The following is a 21,171-nucleotide window of genomic DNA, read 5'->3' as shown; positions in this document are numbered from 1 at the left end:
AGACATTAAGATAAACGAGTCCAGAACATCCCTATTAGAATAGTTTCGTTTTTATTCCAACGCCTAACGAGTTATGGCGGTCAAATACCAGCGAAATCACTATTGCTACCTAAGGCAAGCATGGTTTAGGGTTCGATTTAGTTGTAGTTGGATAAATGCATCATAATGGCGTTCGGCTAATCTTTATTGTTATAGTTCGTTTTACACCGAAACTTTTAATTGTAGTAGTAAAACATAACCTACTTAATATTTGCACATTCCAGAGTAACACTTCTCAGTAGCTATGTTTTTGTGAGAAGTCTAATTCTAGAGTAATGTTGCAATTAACGACAGCTAGCACAATACCAATATGAAAGACTCACTGACCATTATTAACTTGGGGCGCGCTCCTGTCTACGAGCTGCGCAAGGACGTGCGCGAACCCGTGTTCTCGTACGTACGACACCCTCTTTCCATCACCTCCCCCCCCCCATTCTGTACGTGCGTGACGCTGTGCGCGAGCTCCCTTGTCAGAGAGAGGCATACGGAGGGAGAGAGAGAAAAAACTTTTTTTTTTCTAATTGAGGAATCAACAGCCGCCATCTTGTGGACGCCGAAGCCGGGGAGAGGGTGACGAGCGAACCTGGACAGGGAGCGGCAAGCCTCAGCGCCTGGAGCCTTGAGGGGAAGCGAGTGGTGCGGCAGGCGGCCGTGTCCAGAGAGTGGGGCCAGGGACGAAGACCGTAGGGTTGGAGGGACGTTCGGGGACCGGCCTTGGCATTGTCCTATCGTGTCACTGCTGCGGGTGGAGAAGGGGCCGGGACATGGCATGGAATAGTAGGAAATGCATAAAATGGCATTCACACTTTATATGAAAAAAATAAAACAAATAGAACTTCTGGTGCCATGTAAAATCAATGTACATTAAGGGAGACACAATCTAGTTTTACAGACAGTGTCTTCTATTTTGTTTCCAGCTTCTGAACGTCATTTCAGTGTAAATGCCGCATTTGTCCAGAGGGGGCGCTAGAGGCTGATAATGGCCTCGGATGGGGCCGGAGGGGGGGCGGTGTAGGGCCCATTCCAAATACACCTTGGGGCTCTTGCTCCCTTCCGGGGGCGGGGCTTATAGGTTGGTGGGAGATGTGCTGAGGAGGGCCAAGGCCCCAGCTCATATACAGATTCCTATACAGGTGCTAAGGAGGAGCGAGGCCCAGTCTGCCAAAACAGAGGGGGCGTACCCCCCACATTTATATTTATTCTATATTTACTGACAGTCGCTTATATAAATTAAGATTGTTAACCTGTTCTTGGTGGACGAGTGGCAGTGCAGCGTTCCAGGGTGTTAGATCTACTATCCCCTCCACCCGCCCCTCACCGGGGTCTCTGTCCCCTAAGCCCGGAGTGGGTGGGGGTGCCAGGGGTGGGTGGAGGTTCGGAGCGTCTCGCGTTTGACAGGCTTATCCATGGTGAATACTGGATCTTCTTCATTCTTCACGTACTTGGGAAAGCGAGCATTGACATTTGGAGTGCGAGGTATTCTTTGAAGGATTTTCGGTATATTTTTGGATTTTGGGGATTTTTTGTGTGCACCGATTGGATATATATATATATATTTTTTTTGCAAAGACTTGAGAAGGAAACGACGGAAAGGGCTTTTTCGGAACGTATAAAATGGCTGAGAACCTGTTGGATGGACCGCCCAACCCCAAAAGGGCCAAGCTGAACTCTCCCGGCTTCTCCGCCAGTGACAGCACAGGTATGACGTGGGAACGGGGCATGCTTGTCATTCGGGGACTTAATAGGTTCTCTTGCTTTAAGTTATGGCGTGTTAGATGTGTGAGGAAGTAGGTTGTGTGAGGATATTGAGGTCGTTCTTCTTTATGTAGGACTTGCATGTGGACTGTAACGCTACATTGGAACTGGTTGTCATGACACTAGGCTAGTGTCAAAGATTGGACTGAAAGAGTAAACGCTATTAAGAGTGCCATACTAACTGGGAGAAATTGAGTTCAGGGCTGATGAGTGTAACACCTACTTTGAGGAAGACGAGGGGCTGGTCTTAAATAGAACGGTCGCTGGAACATGACATGGGCCTGCGGAGAGCACTAGCTACATCGTCAGCCTGTTGAGAGGGGTGTGACCAGAAACTAGTGGGAGCGGCTGGTGCAGGTACTAGAAACCTATTGAACGGCACGAGACTGGGATTGATGGGTCACAGGCAAAGATGTAGAACATCTCTTGTCCTGAAATGTAATTAAGACATGACATTTGCCATATGACATAAGAACTGCCCAATACTAAATGAAAACCACACCACTTTAACTATAAGGCATAGTTGGTAAAAAAAAAAGTTTAACATGACAATGTTCTATACGGCTCTTTGGTAGGTAACTGCTGTACCCTAAAATTATGCTTTTCACAGTGGAAATTGGGTTCGGTCTCTGAGTAGGAACGTATTGTATGTATTGATATTCGACACTACATGGTTGGAGTACATATGTTTTAGAACGTGAGCTGTATGAATTGCATTAATAGCTAGACCAATCAAGTGATGGCAGATCCTTCATAGTATGGCTTACAGGATGGCGCCTTAACATAAGATGCAAGGGTGGTTTTTGGAATACGATTGAGAAAATGAAGTGCACAAATAGGTTTTAAACTTGTGATTATTGTTTGGAGCCCATTACATAGGATGGAAGCAGATTTGGAACAGCATACCAGGCAGTAGATACTGGAAAATTGCAGTACAAGTTTGACTCGTGAGTCATGCACATGAGCTGTTGTCTTGCCGTATCAGCGATTCTCGGTACCTCATTGGAAGATGCATATTAAACTGCACTCGTTGAGGATCATTGTGATTTTATTGCCTGAATGCCTCTTATGCCATTGTCTTCATTCGATATGTTATAGTTTTCTTTGTACATTTGAACGACGAGACTGTTTCCAGTAAATACTAGTACAGTGAGTACGCTAAACTAGCTAGATGTTTGGCAGTCTCTGGAACGATAGACTTACGGATCAATTATTTTATTAACTAAAGCTTATAGACACGCACAGGTCCAGTTAGGACTATCTGCCGGCATGGATCTGTCAAATTTTACATTGGGAGAAGAACAGATAGTTAATGGTGCAAACTGATTCATATACACGCCATCTACCCTACACCCACATAAAACCTGATTTACGTCTCTGACAAGCTAATGAACCTCAAGATCCCGCTTGGCGTAGTGTTTTGGCTTAGCGTATCGTGCTGGGCCCCTAAATTCCTTCAAAATAACTTTCCCTATATCGAATCGGTGATTCTTTGCACCTTTGGGGCAAATTAATTCCCCAGATTCGCTTACCATGGAGGAGAGTCGAGGCTTCCACGCTTTGCTTAACTCTGACGCTCTTTGATCTAGTGACAGTACATTTATTTAGAGACCTGATGTTTCCCACACCTAGAGCAGCAGTTTTTAATCTTTTTACTTCTGGGGACCGCCACTGAATATCTATTGGAAGCCGGGGGCTCTAGCCTAAGCAATGTCTAGAATTTGAATCTCAAAAGCAACACACACAAATACGGAAACCAAAGTAGAACCAACATTACACTAATTAAGAAGTAATTGAATTCACCAAAAAATAAAATTTTGCTTCCAGTGGCAAGATTGGAGCTTTGAAAGATGTAGTTACATTTTTAAAAAGATTGTGATACTCTAGCATGTCAGTTATGTCAACGACTACCAGTGTTTCAGTTGAGACCACTAAGCTGCCATACCACAAACTGTTTACTGTACTTGCGCTAAGCCCACAGAACAAATGAAGGAAACCAATTTATCAATTTCTAATAATCAGTTTCATACTCCTTCACATTCCCATCATTTTCTAAAATCTGTAATTTTACATTTTTCATTTTGCACGTGTGTGTGTGTATATATATATATGTAAACAAGTTGGATATAGTGAGTTGTCAATAAATTCTGAAATGATACCATTAACATGATAGGATTTCCTCCAGAGTAGCTATTTACGAGTATGTTTGCCCTTCGGGTGTGATAACACCCAATGGTAGTAATTGTGACGTGGGTATAATTATTAATATTTATATTAAGTATATTGGATTTTAACTTGATAATGTATACAGATATTTTATCCCAATGTCACAATGAATAATTTAATAATTTTACAACTTTAGAATTTTGTAATAAGCTTTTATCTGGTGGACAGTAACATCAAGATTAATCCTTTTGACTAAATTTTGATATAAAGAATTTTACGTGAGATTTTTAATGAACTTTGGGACCAACAAGTTGCTAATTACTATGTATTGTAATTGAATGTGCACTTTAAAGATGGCCGCTACAATATGTGCCTTTGTTGAATGAATTAGGCCTTGTCTGTTGTCTATGTCTATGATTCACTTGGGTTATTTATGTGGAGCACTTTAGTAATGTTGTATCCATGAGTAAGGTTGTTGCCGAAACGCGTTGGATTTTTGTGCCGAAATAAACTGAATTTTCACAATGGAGGTGTCCTGGTTCTCCTGGTATTGAAGGGAGTGTTGAACGTTATATTAGGGCCTCTCGGAGCCCACCCGGGACCGCTGTGTTGTGCACCTGCATTCCGGGACTTGTGTACGAAATATATATATCTATATATAAATATATATCTTCTAAAATTATTTAATTTAGTAAACAGTTGCGGGCCCTTTAGTAGGCCTCATAGATCCTGAGGGGTCCATGGACCACAGGTTACGAACCACTGCTCCAAAGCCCAGTGTGCTATGATCGAGGGCTTTGCTGAACATGGGAGAACTGTGATCATGCTACCCCTGGGTGAACGCAGTGGCTGTGTTATCTGCTATGCCTAGTTTAACGATTGGAAGTCTAGGAAGTGTGGTGGAAATGATACTGTGCCTTGAAACACAATTTTCCAGTAACTTAAGTTTTGAACAGTCTCATATAAGGTGCCTGTTCATCTGCGTTTTCTCCATCAGTCCTTGTTTCTTGGATTTATCCAGTTTAGGCAACAGCTGTGGCGTCTATTACCAGTTTTCCTTACTGTCCTTTCAGTCTCTGATTGCTACCTCCTTTGATCTAGAGTTTTTTTTTTTTTTTAAACATTTTATTGGTTTTGTATAATCTGGCCAAAGAACAAGTAGGACACAGAGGGAAACATGCAAATAGAGACGTAAACTCAAAAAATCAACATACATAGAGTATCTATGTTCGTTCCTGCTGCCCCCCCCACACACTTTACCACCAACCCCAAAAAGAACCTGCATTGCTCATATAATGACCATGTTGTGATCACCCCACACCACAGTTTCTGATTTCTTCCTTCGGACATTCAGGAGTATTGTGGGTTGGTATCAGCACTATTCTCCATGTAGTCGGCCCACCACTGCCAAATCTTTTGTTTTTGTGGGCAGCCCCTTGCCTCGAACACCGGTATTTCCATTCCCATACAGAAGTCTAGCCCCCTCTTCCATGTGTTCAAGGAAGGTGCGTTGGGTAATTTCCAAGCCTGCGCTATATCTCCTTTGACCGCGGTAAGGCCAAAAAAGAGAAGCACCCTTTTGTATTTGTTCCCACCTATCCTTTCTGCTATTTGGAGCATGGCAATCTAATGGAATGTCCCATGAAAGTACTTCGCTAAAGCAGCCAGTCACTCTCTGCCAAAAGTGAGTCAGTGAGGAGCAGTCCCACAGTGTGCTACCTGGAGTTTTAACTAATGGGGAGGAACATGTGGCTCACAAGTATATGTATTCCAAACCGAAATCGTTTTTGTAAAGAATAATTTCTCGAAAGGAGTTGATGGTTTGATTAACATGTGTATTAGCCAGTGTATGATTTGCTAATCTCAGTTGTTTGCTCTCCTCATGGCTATAATCAAACTTAATTTTGTCGAATCATCTGAATCTGCCTTTGTCGAAGGAGTCCCATATTCTCTTACAACTGGCTGCTCTCTAACTCTCTAATTGAGCTATGACTAATGCCGTGGTAAACTGTGAGTCGCCTTATCACAGACGTTAAGGGCAGTGGAATTGAGGAGAACCCCTTCTTTAGCAATCAGAATTCCATACTGCCAGCGTGGTTCTGGTTACGAGAGATGAATAAGGTCCCCATACTCAATGTCTTGGGTATCCTTAGGATTTTTCCTTATGCCAACCCCTGCTACTATACGTTCTGCGAATCACCATAGTGTATAAAATTCGAGCTGCCAAGTAGTAGTTGAACATATTTGGCAGAAGAAGCCCTGTACAGTTCATGAAGTGACACCTTATTTTCCTGAAAGTTACCTGCCTCGTTGACATGTCTGACACAGAAGATCGACTCCTTAAACTCCTCAAGATGGATATTGATGCTCTATGCGACTGTGTATGCTTTTGAGAGCGCCACCACTGATAATAGTTAGCTTGTCTGGGGAAAATGACTTGCAGATAGAAATCAGTGAGGCTAAACTGTGCTACGGTTGATCCCATATGCAGATGGTCCACATTATCCCATGAGTAAAAACTGCTCCACTTTAAATATTTACATAAAGTGTACTTCACTCCAGAAAATAACACAGGATTGAGCCAAAGGTTCCACATAAATACCCTGGTTGTCACACTAAGCTTGCAGGGTTCCTGCACCTGTCACAGGAGTGCCTCTCTAGTTGTTGCTTTTGGCAGGTGATGTTCTAAGTACTTACTGATATGACTGGTAATAGATTAGCAGGTGTGTGGAATTCCTATAGCTTGACACCCAGGGCATATTGTTTGTGGTCAAGGACAGAAAGTTTACATATTTAGTTTGTCCTTGGGAGAAGTAGGTCCAACCCCCCTGCAGCACAAACCATTTGTCTGACAGTTTACAGTACCTCATGTTGGATGAGGGAAGGGCATTGAGTGCAGTTTAGGTAATATTTGTGTCCATATGTTGATACTGTTTGAACTTGTATTTATGGTTCATTAACATGAAGCCTTTATTTTTAGGGTGAGTGCACTAAGGAAATGTTGTAAGCTCGAACTGTATTACTGACGAAAGTTCCTGCATAAAAATGTGTGCACATTTGCAAGGTTTACAACTATGAGCCTACATATAATGCTCCCAGAATACTCTCTGCAAACATGCAACAATTTGCAGAAGCTTGAAAGCAAGATTGTTGAATTTTTGCATTCAAAATACATTTTCACAAAAAACGCAACTAGAAAAAAAGTTTCCCATAAACTTCTTTGACATTTTAGATACTCATTTTCAGTAAAATGAGTTGCCACATGCTAAAAAAAATCATAATGAAAATCAGTGTAACCAGTTTCATCAAGATCATGGTGAACATGAAAATAAACAAGCATTGGTAAAGCCAATAGTTCATATATTGGTGTTCAGTCTTGGTTTTGTCAGTGTGTCTTGTTTTGACATGGTTTTTGTAAACCTTTATTGTTATAGGAGCTTTTGAGCCCTAACCATTATAATAAACATTGGCAAAAGAAAACAAAAAATGGCCTCAAAAAGCACACATTGCCTCAGTAGTCCCTGACACTGAACACAACTACCATGTGTGTTGATATGCTCCTTGTGAAAGATCAGAATGCTGCCACTCAGTGAAGCTAGCCGACAGATAGAGACAGCATTTAATAAAAACAAAAGGTTGATTAACGCCAGAACTAATTAGGGACCAAATTCTTAAAGAGAGTCACAAAAGTACACTCTTGGTAGATGTCCTTGCATTAGTGCAGATTTATGACTGACATGAATTCACAGGAATTTACAGAAGTAGGTCATGAAATTGCACTCCTAGGAAATACTTGTGCACTGCATTTTAGCAAGAGCAAATATACATGTGTAGATTTGCTCATGTGAAAATCTGTTGAGCATTTACAAGTTCACTTCCCTCCAACCACTTTTTTCCTCCAACCTTGAAAGAAGTTTAACTTGTACTTTTTTTTCAGAGGTAAATTTATAACCTTCCTCAGGATGGCAAAAAATGAGGGAACTGGTGAAAACCCCTAAAACGTGCAAGTTAGTAGCGTTGCGCAGATTCAAAAGGGTATTCCAACCCTGGAATTATTGCTACTTCCTGCCCAGTATGTAGATCTGCAAAAAGGAGCCAAAATAAGGAGCATATTTCTGAAAGAGTTGGGTCACCCGTGTGCCACGCAACCATGCACAAGAGTGACACAACTCAAGTTGGATTTATCAAGCCTCACAAGGCCACCATGCATGGCCTTGCCTGGCTTAACCCCTTCGCTGCCAGGCCTTTTCCCCTCCTGTGCCAGGCCTTTTTTTGCCTATTTGGGGCAGTTCGCGCTTAGGCCCTCATAACTTTTTGTCCACATAAGCTAACCAAGCCAAATTTGCGTCCTTTTTTTCCAACATCCTAGGGATTCTAAAGGTACCCAGACTTTGTGGGTTCCCCTGAAGGAGGCCAAGAAATTGGCCAAAATACAGTGAAAATTTCGTTTTTTTCAAAAAAATTGGAAAAAGGGGCTGCAGAAGAAGGCTTGTGGTTTTTCCCCTGAAAATGGCATCAACAAAGGGTTTGCGGTGCTAAACTCGGCAGCTTCCCAGCTTTCAGGAACAGGCAGACTTGAATCAGAAAACCCAATTTTTCAACACAATTTTGGCATTTTACTGGGGCATACCCCATTTGTGCAATTTTTTGTGCTTTCAGCCTCCTTCCAGTCAGTGACAGGAATGGTCATGAAACCAATGCTGGATCCCAGAAACCTAAACATTTCTGAAAAGTAGACAAAATTCTGAATTCAGCAAGGGGTCATTTGTGTAGATCCTACAAGGGTTTCCTACAGAAAATAACATCTGAAAAAGAAAAATATTGAAATTGAGGTGAAAAAAACATCAATTTTTCTCTACTTTTTACTCTGTAACTTTTCCCTGCAATGTCAGATTATCGAAAGCAATATACCGTTACGTCTGCTGGACTCCTCTGGTTGCGGGGATATATAGGGTTTGTAGGTTCATCAAGAACCCGAGGAACCCAGAGCCAATAAATGAGCTGCACCCTGCAGTGCGTTTTCATTCTATACTGGGTATACAGTAATTCATTTGCTGAAATATAAGGAGTAAAAAATAGCTATCAAGAAAACCTTTGCATTTCCAAAAAGGGCACAAGATAAGGTGTTGAGGAGCAGTGGTTATTTGCACATCTCTGAATTCCGGGGTGACCATAGTAGCACGTGAATTACAGGGAATTTCTCAAATAGATGTCTTTTTTACACACACCCCTATATTTGGAAGGAATAAATGTAGAGAAAGACAAGGGGCAATAACACTTGTTTTGCTATTCTATGTTCCCCCAAGTCTCCCGATAAAAATGATACCTCACTTGTGTGGGTAGGCCTAGCGCCCGCGACGGGATATGCCCCAAAACACAACGTGGACACATCACAGAAAACAGAGCTGTTTTTAGCAAAGTGACTACCTGTAGATTTTGGCCTCTAGCTCAGCCGCCACCTAGGGAAACCTACCAAACCTGTGCATTTCTGAAAACTAGAGACCTAGGGGAATCCAAGGAGGGGTGACTTGTGTGGCTCGGACCATGTTCTGTTACCCAGAATCCTTTGCAAACCTCAAAATTTGGCTAAAAAAACACGTTCCTCACATTTCTGTGGCAGAAAGTTCTGGAATCTGAGAGGAGCCACAAATTTCCTTCCGCCCAGCGTTCCCCCACGTCTCCCGATAAAAATGATACCTCACTTGTGTGGGTAGGCCTAGCGCCCGCGACAGGATATGCCCCAAAACACAACGTGGACATATCACAGAAAACAGAGCTGTTTTTAGCAAAGTGACTACCTGTAGATTTTGGCCTCTAGCTCAGCCGCCACCTAGGGAAACCTACCAAACCTATGCATTTCTGAAAACTAGAGACCTAGGGGAATCCAAGGAGGGGTGACTTGTGTGGCTCGGACCAGGTTCTGTTACCCAGAATCCTTTGCAAACCTCAAAATTTGGCTAAAAAAACACATGTTCCTCACATTTCTGTGGCAGAAAGTTCTGGAATCTGAGAGGAGCCACACATTTCCTTCCACCCAGCGTTCCCCCACGTCTCCCGATAAAAATGATACCTCACTTGTGTGGGTAGGCCTAGCACCCGCGACAGGATATGCCCCAAAACACAACGTGGACATATCACAGAAAACAGAGCTGTTTTTAGCAAAGTGACTACCTGTAGATTTTGGCCTCTAGCTCAGCCGCCACCTAGGGAAACCTACCAAACCTGTGCATTTCTGAAAACTAGAGACCATGGGGAATCCAAGGAGGGGTGACTTGTGTGGCTCGGACCAGGTTCTGTTACCCAGAATCCTTTGCAAACCTCAAAATTTGGCTAAAAAAACACATGTTCCTCACATTTCTGTGGCAGAAAGTTCTGGAATCTGAGAGGAGCTACAAATTTCCTTCCACCCAGCGTTCCCCCACGTCTCCCGATAAAAATGATACCTCACTTGTGTGGGTAGGCCTAGCGCCCGCGACAGGATATGCCCCAAAACACAACGTGGACATATCACAGAAAACAGAGCTGTTTTTAGCAAAGTGACTACCTGTAGATTTTGGCCTCTAGCTCAGCCGCCACCTAGGGAAACCTACCAAACCTGTGCATTTCTGAAAACTAGAGACCTAGGGGAATCCAAGGAGGGGTGACTTGTGTGGCTCGGACCAGGTTCTGTTACCCAGAATCCGTTGCAAACCTCAAAATTTGGCTAAAAAAACACATGTTCCTCACATTTCTGTGGCAGAAAGTTCTGGAATCTGAGAGGAGCCACAAATTTCCTTCCACCCAGCGTTCCCCCACGTCTCCCGATAAAAATGATACCTCACTTGCGTGGGTAGGCCTAGCGCCCGCGACGGGAAACGCCCCAAAGCGCAACGTGGACACAACCAAAATTTTGGAAGAAAACAGTGCCTACCTGTGGATTTTGGCCTGTAGCTCAGCCACCACCTAGGGAAACCTACCAAACCTGTGCATTTCTGAAAACTAGAGACCTAGGGGAATCCAAGGAGGGGTGACTTGCGGGGCTCGGACCAGGTTCTGTTACCCAGAATCCTTTGCAAACCTCAAAATTTGGCCAAAAAAACACTTTTTCCTCTCATTTCTGTGGCAGAAAGTTCTGGAATCTGAGAGGAGCCACAAATTTCCTTCCACCCAGCATTCCCCCAAGTCTCCCGATAAAAATGATACCTCACTTGTGTGGGTGGGCCAGGTGCCTGCAACAGAATAAGGCCCAAAACCTGAAGAGATAGAAGGGATAGGTATTTTTGCAATATATCATTTTGATGTGTGCACATACGTCCGTGATGTGCCCAACACTAAAATAGTGAAAAGAAACACACTTAGGTTATGTGAAGAAGACCCCTCACCCACCAACCAAGTTGGTGGCATGCTTCATCATCGGGGTCCCACCCGAGGCACCTAGCGTGTCACAGGTGTGCTGCGACGCCTGATTACAGCGGAGCAGGTTTTGTCATTTTTTACAACACATACTGGTTGGATTTGGCACGAGGGTGAGTGATGGTTCAGAGGATCAAATTTTATTAACAAGAGATTTCACAAAAATGAAATGCACTGCTAATAACTGAAAGGCAAAAAAGTGAACCAATGACTCACAGCTCGTGAGCTGTAAAGCCGCGACAAGGCACCAACCGCTTTACAGTCCATTCACACACCTTTCATACATGACACGCACAAGACCATTCACACCGCCAGCCACGGGCCCAGCACATTACAACACTCACATCGACAGACCGCGCCACTCAAGGGCCCATCACTTACATACGCCACATGGCTGATACAAGAATCACACCAGCTGATGGGAGTGTGGACTGCCGTTTGGCTGGCACCGCCAGCCAAGCGCCACCCCACGCACACCGCCAGCCAAGCGCCACCCCACGCACACCGCAATCACTTTTTTTTATTTATAAACAACAAATAAACTACTAATTATAAAATAGGCACAAAACCTCAAACTAAATACACGACAGATGCCAACCGTGAAACATATGAAAATATAAAACAGACAGCTTACGCTCACGGTATTTCCCAAAAGTTTTTCCTTATGTGGTAACTTCTAAAACAGCTGGGCACACACAGCCCAGGCTTTGAAGGGCATTCGGGGCAGTACATCCGGCTCTCCCTCCGGATTGATCTCCGGGCACATACTCTACATTTCTTTGTGGGCATGTCTTTTTTGGGAGTGGGAGGAATGTGATCTGGAAAGTGCCGATCTTTCAATCTAGCCACATCCTCCACCACTTCTACTCTAGGAACTCTTGCCGGTTCCACCACAATAAGGCTTTCTATCACCGACTCCTGAAATTTAACAAAAGTCATCCTTGACTCAGGTGAACAATCCTTGTATACAATAAAGGCATTAAAAGTTGCCAAATGAAATAAATGTAGGGCCAACTTTTTATACCACACATACGACTTACGAAGAGCAGTGTAAGGTTCCAACCTCTGATCTACTCTATCAACACCACCCATGTGCCTATTGTAGTCCAACATGCACGCAGGTTTGCGCACTTCCGCAACCTGACCCCAAACAGCCACAGGGGAAGTAATCTCATCATGGATGGTCGATAGCATGTACACATCCCTCCTGTCTGAAAATTTCATAGCTAACAGCTCATTATTCCGCAAGGCACTGCACTGTCCCCTCTCAAGTTTTTTTACAGACAAGCTCCCTTGGATAGCCTTTGCGGTTAGAACGGATTGTGCCACAAGCAACAGTGTCCACCCTAAACAACTCCTTGAACAACTGCACTCCAGTGTAGAAATTATCTACGTACAAATGGTGACCTTTGTTAAACAGCCGTCTAGCAAGTTCCCACACAATCTTTTCGCTAACTCCAAAAGTGGCCGGACAACCAGGAGGGTCAATACTGGAATACCTACCAGTGTAGACCCGGAAATTATAAACATATCCTGTACTGCTTTCTGACAGCAGATACAATTTAATCCCATACCGTGCCCTCTTACTAGGGATGTACTGCTTAAAAACTAAACGCCCCTTGAAAAGGACCAAAGACTCGTCCACACTTATCTCTTTGCCTGGAACATAGACCTCTGAAAACCGATCCACAAAATGATCAAGGACAGGCCTAATCTTAAAAAGGCGGTCACAATCAGGGTGATCTCGTGGCAAGGCTAAAGCATTGTCTACAAAATGCAGCATACGAAGAAGAAGCAAATACCGATTACGTGTCATAGTTGCAGGAAATATAGCAGTTGCCATCAAGGGACTAGTAGACCAATAAGAAGCCAGTGACTGCTTCCTGATCAACCCCATCAAAAAAGACAAACCTAAAAACCTTTTCATCTCTTCCAGATATGTGGGAACCCAATGAGTAGCTCTAGACTGAGGCTTAAGTCTGGCAGCGTTGTCCCGCAAATATTGCTCTGCATACACATTTGTCTGCTCCACAATCTCTTCCAAAAATACATCGTCCATAAACAAGTGAAAGAAATGGACAGGCAGAAAGTTTTCCGTATTAACTCTACACCCTGGGAGACTAGTAAATGCAGGTAACTGTGGCTGCTCCATGTTTGGGGCAATCCAGGTGTCAGGTCTTCTAATGGGAAACCCTTCAGCCCCAGGCTGCTGCACTCTTGGCACATCAATGTCCTCCTCTAACTCAGGCCCTTCATCTGCACTGAGAGTAGCTTCCTCATCAGAAGAATACTCTTGGACAGAAAACTCACTTCCAGAATCTCCTGCTTCCTCCTCTGCCTCAGATGCAGAGTCAGTGTCGTAATCATGGTCTGAAGACGACTCAAAGAGCATGCGAACAACCTGCTGAGCGGTCACTTTGCGGCTAGCCATGATCCTAACAACAAATGGATTGCCAACAACAACTAGCACTAAAATAAGTAATAAAGTGTAGCTTTATCACAAAGAGTTATGTACTACAAAAAACTATACCACTCAGTTGCCTGAAATAGCTACTCACCAAGCAACTACTCTGCACAGACACAGCAATCACCAATGATATCCCACTAAAAAGAAAAAAGAAAAAAGCAAATTAGACATATGACAACACAAACATCACTGTGCTCAAATCTAAGGACAATGTCAAACACACAATACTGCATTTAGTACACCACCTACAAACATGTCATTCATGCATGTCAACAATACTCCTTTGGAGTAAATTGCTTTCACTTACGTAAAACATGCAGCTATGCAAACCACTGGACAACTACTGCCAAAACCGCTAAGATCCACAGCAAAGGAAGCAAAAGCGTTGAACTAGAAGAAAAAGAAGAAATAAATTGTTATAATCACAAATACAAATACTTTGCCAGTTGACAAACACCCCACCACCAAGAACTTAGAAGTTGTCCCTGGTACCTAAGTGGATCCTGCCCCCCCTGGGGGGTAGATGGGCGTAAAAAAATTAGCCGAAATGGGCAACACCTCTGTGCCCCCTTTTAGGGGGCAACCCTTCCCAAAGGGGGCACCCCCAGCACAAAACAAATACTAAAAAATTTGTCCCCCAGTGAGACGCCCCTTGCCCAAAGGGTCGCCCCCCAAAAAAAACTTTACAATAAAAATAAATCCCTGGTGTCTAGTGGTTTTCAACCCCCCTCGGGGGCAGATCCGCCAAAAAATCAGCGGATCTGCCCCCGGGGGTGGGGGGGGCTAAATACAAATAAAAATTCCCCGGGGGGGCCACCCTGGCCCAAGGGGTCGCCCCCAAAATATACACAAAATATAAAATCCCTGGTGTCTAGTGGTTTTCGCCCCCCCCGGGGGCAGATCCGCCAAAAATTCGGCGGATCTGCCCCGGGGGGGGGGGGGGGGCGAAATACAAAAAAAAATTGCCCCCGGGGTGGGGCGACCCTTGCCCAAGGGGGTCGTCCCCAAAATAAACATAAAATACTATATCCCTGGTATCTAGTGGTTTTCGCCCCCCCCTGGGGGCAGATCCGCTGAAAAATCGGCAGATCTGCCCCCAGGGGGGGGGGGGGGGGGCGAAATACAATAAAAAAATGCCCCCGGGGGAGGGCGACCCTTGCCCAAGGGGTCGCCCCCAAAATAATCAATATAATAAATTTTCCCTGGTGTCAAGTGGTTTTCGCCCCCCCCCCCCGGGGGAAGATCCGCCTAAAAAATCGTCGGATCTGCCCCCAGGGGGGGGCGAAATACAAAAAAAAATTGCCCCAGGGAGGGGGCGACCCTTGCCCAAGGGGTCGCCCCCAAAATAATGGCAAAATAACACTATCCCTGGTGTCTAGTGGTTTTCGCCCCCCCCTGGGGGCAGATCCGCCGAAAAAACGGCGGATCTGCCCCCAGGGGGGGCCGAAATACTAAAAATAATTGCCCCCGGGGGGGGGGGGCGACCCTTGCCCAAGGGGTCGCCCCCAAAATATTGAACACAGTAAATCCCTGGTGGCTAGTAGAAGCAGGAATCTAATGAAAACAGGCACCGGGGGAAAGGAAAAACCCTTTCCTTTCCCCCCGTGTCTGTTTCCACCACCCCCCGACCCCCAAAAACGAAGAGGACTTACTTTTTGCGTCCTCCTCGGTAGACGCGCTGGAAGCAAATGGCTTCCAGCGCGCCCGGCAACACTAGATGACGTCAGCGCGCTGTGCGTGCGCTGACGTCATCGGATTGCCGTGGGGGGGGGGCGGGGGTGGAAGGGGAAGGTCTTCCCCTTCCATCCCCGCCTGAGGGGGGAGGGGGGGCGCCCCCAAGTTCCCCTGTGCCTAGGACGAGATGATCTCGTCCAAGGCACAGGGGAACTGTAGCCTTGGACGAGATCATCTCGTCCAAGGCACCCAAGCGGCTAAATAAATCTAATATAAAACAACGCAGAGCAAATCACTGCGTTGTTACTCTGCCCTCGGAAGTCGTAGCATGGGTGTTCCCATGCATCTACCCATGGAGTTTGGCACGTTCCCAGATTTACCATTTCTACTGATACACCTGGAAATGAGTCAAAACCTACGCCTCCCCAGGTGAGGCGTAATGAGAAGAAATATATTTTTCCCCTAGTTCAATGTCTCTCAAGATTTGTTTTTGTGCAGGAAGGTGCTCCTTCCTGCACAAAACAATCCTGCTTACAATTCAGGCACCCTTACACCATGGTTCATGGGTGCTGACATTGGTGCTAGGCAGCCCACTGTGCACCAGCACAAGGAAAATACAGGAATGTGCTGTACAATTTTAGATACTGTGCATGCCTGCCCTCTCTCTCTCCCTATCACCCTGCATAGCGGGGTGACTTGCTGTGCGCAGCATGTTTTACTAATAAATATGCCCCTAAGGGAATTGCTAGTATTGAAATCCTGCTATATTATGAGCCCTAGGCTTATCGGAAAGACTATTTTCAGAGCTCTTATAAAATGAGATTTCTGCAATAAATTGTTGCTGCCCTACGTGGAATCAAAGGGCAATTGTTTTAAATATATATGTTTTTTCTTACAGGACAAGCAAAGTTGTAAAGCAACCTGTCCTACTGACAAGTGTATATTTTATTAAATTCCACATCTGTGGATTAGAGATGAATTAATGAATAGCCTTACTGGGTTACGTCCAAATAATATTGCATGATGTTAGCTCCTGTGCAGACATAACTTTGCTGCTGGAGATATATATATACCCTCTTGATCTTGCCATTAGAGTCCCTTGCCAGAAGGCTGCCTACTCTTTCTTCTTAGGTTCAGAGGAAAATTTGTCTAGTAAACCAGTTTGAACACAGGTGATGCCAGTCCTTTGTAAGAATATGGGTCTCCTGATGCAGACATATTTCGCTACCAGAATCTTGTGAAGTTGAGAGTACTGTAAGCGTTTTCACCGGGCATTCATTCCCTTTACATTAGAATGGTTATCTTCAATCCTGTAAAAGGGTTGTTGGAATCCGCTTTAGTATTGAGAATTGACAACAATCTAGAGTTAACAGTGCCTGTTAACCCTTTGCAGCCTGTTATAGGCTGTTGGGTTTATTGGATGTTTTCCCCCAGCTTCTTGAACTTGGAAACTGAAATTGTAAACTACTCCACTGCCCACCTCCTGCCAGGAAATAATAATGAAAAAAGACCCTCCCTGTGCCTGGATTCATGAAACAGCATCCATCTGAGCCCAGCCACCCTGTTGCTTGCCTGCACCCCCCTCTCCTGGGTCCTAGTTGTGTACAACGTATCTCAGACTCTCCCCACTTTGCTCGATCAGGCAATATATGCTAGCCCCAATGTATTTATATACATACACCCCTTCACCTCTAGCAGTCTCTGAATGTGCATGTCTCCCCGTGTTTCGCAAAGTTTCTTCAAAACTTCCTTTGTTTCATTACAGTGGCTTCAGACATAAGACCTTTGGAGGTTCTTTGGGTTGTTGAAGGCATTCAGGATCTGTCTTGCTGGTCTGTCACCTTGGCTCTGTTGAGCCTGCTCTCGGTCTGATCTCTTATCTTGGTCTTTTGTGAGATCCAAGACCCACCTGACTTCCTTCAGGGACCTCATATGGGGGAAACCTCCTTTCCACTAAAAAATGAGTCCGAATTGGTGTCCGCATTTGAACTTTTTTCCTTTGCTCCTGAGGAGCTCTATTCCCACCTCTTCCCTAAGGTTAAGGACAAGTCCTGAAGAAATGGTTTTATACCCCTGAACAATATAGGGTCCTCTTATCTTGCCTAAGGCTTGATGCCTTCTTTCTGACAGTTCTAATGTAGGCAAGCCAGGATGTCTGGGGCAACATTACCCTTTTTTTTTTTAGATTGAGCCTAGTAGACCGCATCATCTTTCTGGTTGCAAAATCATATTTTAGGTTGGCCAAGAACAAACGGGGGTTGCAGCCCATCCCATTGCTTACCATTGATTGACTTTACTGTCCCTCTTATTTGCTTGCTTTTATTGGCTGGCTTTTCTTGTTTCATGCGGTTCATTTTGTGTTTGTCTCTCCCAGTAAGCATAGCCTATGCCACCTCTGATTGCCTGACTTCTGTTCTTCCTCTGCTCGCTTGTAGGGAACTCATTTTTTCTCTTTTTGTTTAGGCACTCCATGGGAGTGAACATGTTTTCCAGCTGTCTCCCCTGTGTGATTTTCACCCTCCACAACATAACTCTCTCGCCCATGTTTGCTGCTCTTCCCACACTCTACGTTCCAGCCCTTGTGTTGCTTCCCCCCGCTAGTTGTATTGCTTCTCTCCTCACCTTTCTGTTCTTTCTCCCCTTCTGGTCATCTTATTTCACTCTCCCACCCTTCCCAATCCGCTCACATTTTAATTTGTTATTTTTAAAGTGCTTTTTTCGCTACTGTATTTATTCACTGATCCATTTCCAATCTGCAAATAAAAACCAAAAAAACAAAACTCCGTCGCTTTGTAGGGGTTGTATGCATGTTGAGCGCATATGCATGCATACTAACTAGCCCCTCTTTTAGTTTAACAATGCTGCACAGCAGTCGAGATTCCTAAAACATTTACAAAGCAGATAAATCTTATTGGTGAAATATGTTGACTTTTCCAGTGCTTATGTGGGCCAATTCGGAGGGTTTGATTTAGGACAGTTTGGTCTCACTTGAGGCTTGACAAAATTTGCATGAATATCTTTTGACATAGTGCTCTACTTTGTTTCCCTCCTTCCTGATGGGACACCCATGATGGTTATTTTTTGTTTTTGCGAGCGATTCTCTAAGTTCTTGAGGTGAGCCTGGATACGGATGGTTTAGTCACATAATACAAATACTTTTTGGAGCATAAACTCCGTCTTATCTTTTATTTTCTCCCCTGATTTCTTTAGAGATGCTACCCAGTTGCTCAGTTCATCCTTATCCTGTTCTACCCCCTACAAGTCCTTCAACACCTCCTCCATTAGTTTTGTTATGGCTTTGAGGAGACCTTTCAAAAGCTTCTCCTGGAAGGTACATGTCACAGGCTGCTCCGAATCTCATGTGTTCTCAGTACATTTGCTCACCCTGGAAAGAGAAGACTGCATGTTTTTTGGGGTCTCCAACCAATGCATCCGTGTGTTAGGTGGTATATCCTTGAACAAATGATTTATAAAGAGCACAAGTAATCCAAAGATTATCCCGACACTGGACCGGCAAATGTACATCAACAACAGAATGTCATAAACTAATGCAAAGAAATAGGTATGCGCAGCAGCTTGCTTTAAGTAGACCATGTTACTGAGCATGTACCAGACAAAAGTGCACACCTAACTACAAATGATGCCTTACATTGTCCAGCAGTAGAAGAAATGGCTGTCGATGAGCCCACTCTTTCTTCACAGAAACAACAAGTGGACCAGAGAGCGTCAGACTAAGCAGGCGTTAAATGAATGCAAAGTGCAAATGTGCTTTTTAAATAAAAAGCAAAAATCCAAAAATAGGAGCAGATGATTGGTCCAGCAAATAAATACCTCCTAGGTCAGCTGCGCAATTCCCTTCCATAAGAATTTATAAAATAAAACCAGGTAAAACTCAAGTTGGTATAAAAACATGGGGTTACATGTGGAAAAAATTGCTGAATCGCTTTGATTGTGGCCTCTTTCTTACTGTTACTGGTGGCCATAGTAATTGTGATCCTTAAAATTTGGGTACTTTTGAAGGGGCAGCTAATCAATGCTTCACAAAGGTATGGCTCTTGGTCCCCCTGTGTAATCTCACTGCTCTCGATGTGGGGCACAGGTATGTTCAGGTCTGAGAGGGTATTGCTCAGTCTGACTCTGTGTCCCACAAATGCAGGCACTCAGTGACTGAACAATGCTCCTACTGCCACTTCAGCTTGGATGTGAGATGAGGGTATCTAGTGACATGGAGTAGAGCTGATCCTTGTGCTTGGACTGAGCTTATTCGGGCTGCGTGGGTCTCCTCTCTCTCTACCGTGGGCCTCCGATTATTCCTCACTCCTGATCCCGAGTATAAGAACCAAGGTACCCAAGGGCAGTAGGAGGGTCTACCTATCCCCTTGTCTCAAGTCCACTCCTCACCATGAATTTCTTTTCAGTTCCAGAGATGGGCATTCCATCCCCTCGGCCTCTTTTCAGGGATATTGGCTGCTTCATTTTTACATTTTGCATGGTAGGGAGGGGGCTGCACAGGCTGCAACCAAATGCTGGAGTTCTGCAGTGCTCCTTTTGCTTCACCCCACTCAGGATAGCTGACTTGACACCTCAGGAAGCTCCAGGGCTCCATTGTGTCCACATGTCTGGCTCCAGGTGCTATGCTCAGTGACTAAGATCTCTCTATTCATTACTTGGCCACTGGCTTGTGATAAGATAGCTTGTTGGTGTGGGAGCATTACCAGTGGGACTTGTGTGCTACTGTTTGGAACTACAGAGAGACCGGTGTGATACCGGGGTCATACGTAAGCCCAGCAGATGCAGTAATGGGCCCATTAATGGTATTGTACCAGTTCACCCACACATTTGCTTGTTTTGCTAGATGAGCTTGCAGTGTTTATCAGGGTTTTATGTTGTAACTGGAAAGTAATGGGCCCTGGGTTGACACTGGCAAGTGCTAATGACAACACTTGCCAAGAGATTAGCATTGGAGAATGGTGTGATTACAGTGTATACAGCTTGTTTCGTTGGCCACATGAATTAAATTGTGGTTCAGTGTGTGTAATTAAGCTTGGGGTGGTGGTGTACCTTTTGTAGTATGACAGTCCACTGCTTGCTAAAACCATCACATTTTCATGAAGTGAAGCTTGCAGGAAGTGGTAAGGGATAGGCATGTGGGGTTCATGAGGACCTGCCACATGGTCTGGTTATGTTGAGAAGAACTTGGCTCTGCCGCTGTGTGTAGTGATGGTGAGCAGATACGTAAGGATGTAATAGATCACTTTTCATTTAGCTTTTATACCTGAATTGTACAAGTTCTAGCCTGGAGGTTATATTACTCTAATACTCCAGTTGTGGTTCACTAGCTATCAGAATTGTCCTTCTGTGGTTCCCTATGCCCACTTAGCCCCAAAAGCCAGGTTGAGATGGTTTTCTATGCTTCTTTTGCGGAAGGTGTGTGAATTTTCATAGTTTAATGAATTTTGTTAAAATATTCTTTGTGTTGTAGGAGTGTATTTGGATCAAAGCCTTTTGCAGTTAGGACTTTTCCCCCGTCAGTACTGAGCCCTTGTTTGGCTAATCGGGGTCGTATGCTCTTAGCCCTTCATAAGTTTTTTTTCCACATAAACTATTCACGCCAAATTGGTATCCTTTTATTCCAACATCCTGGGGATTCTAAAGGTCCGCAAGGTTTGTGAATTCCC

At 44.4% G+C, this 21,171-nt stretch overlaps 1 protein-coding gene across 1 annotated transcript in view; it reads left to right on the top strand.

Annotated features, from left to right (window-relative positions):
• The first annotated feature begins 476 nt into the window (after positions 1-476).
• The window catches only part of CREBBP (CREB binding protein), a 1,321,122-nt gene continuing 1,300,427 nt past the window's right edge, over positions 477-21,171 (top strand). The window contains exon 1 of the mRNA XM_069210450.1: positions 477-1,738. Within this exon, the coding sequence (XP_069066551.1) occupies positions 1,654-1,738 (85 nt within the window). The 5' untranslated portion in view covers positions 477-1,653. The remainder of the gene's footprint in view (positions 1,739-21,171) is intronic.

This window comes from Pleurodeles waltl, chromosome 10 (genome assembly GCF_031143425.1).
Source record: "Pleurodeles waltl isolate 20211129_DDA chromosome 10, aPleWal1.hap1.20221129, whole genome shotgun sequence".
NCBI classification, from domain to species: Eukaryota; Metazoa; Chordata; class Amphibia; order Caudata; family Salamandridae; genus Pleurodeles; species Pleurodeles waltl.
The sequence above is the reverse complement of the archived record's forward strand: the minus strand, read 5'-3'. Positions and strand labels throughout refer to the sequence as shown.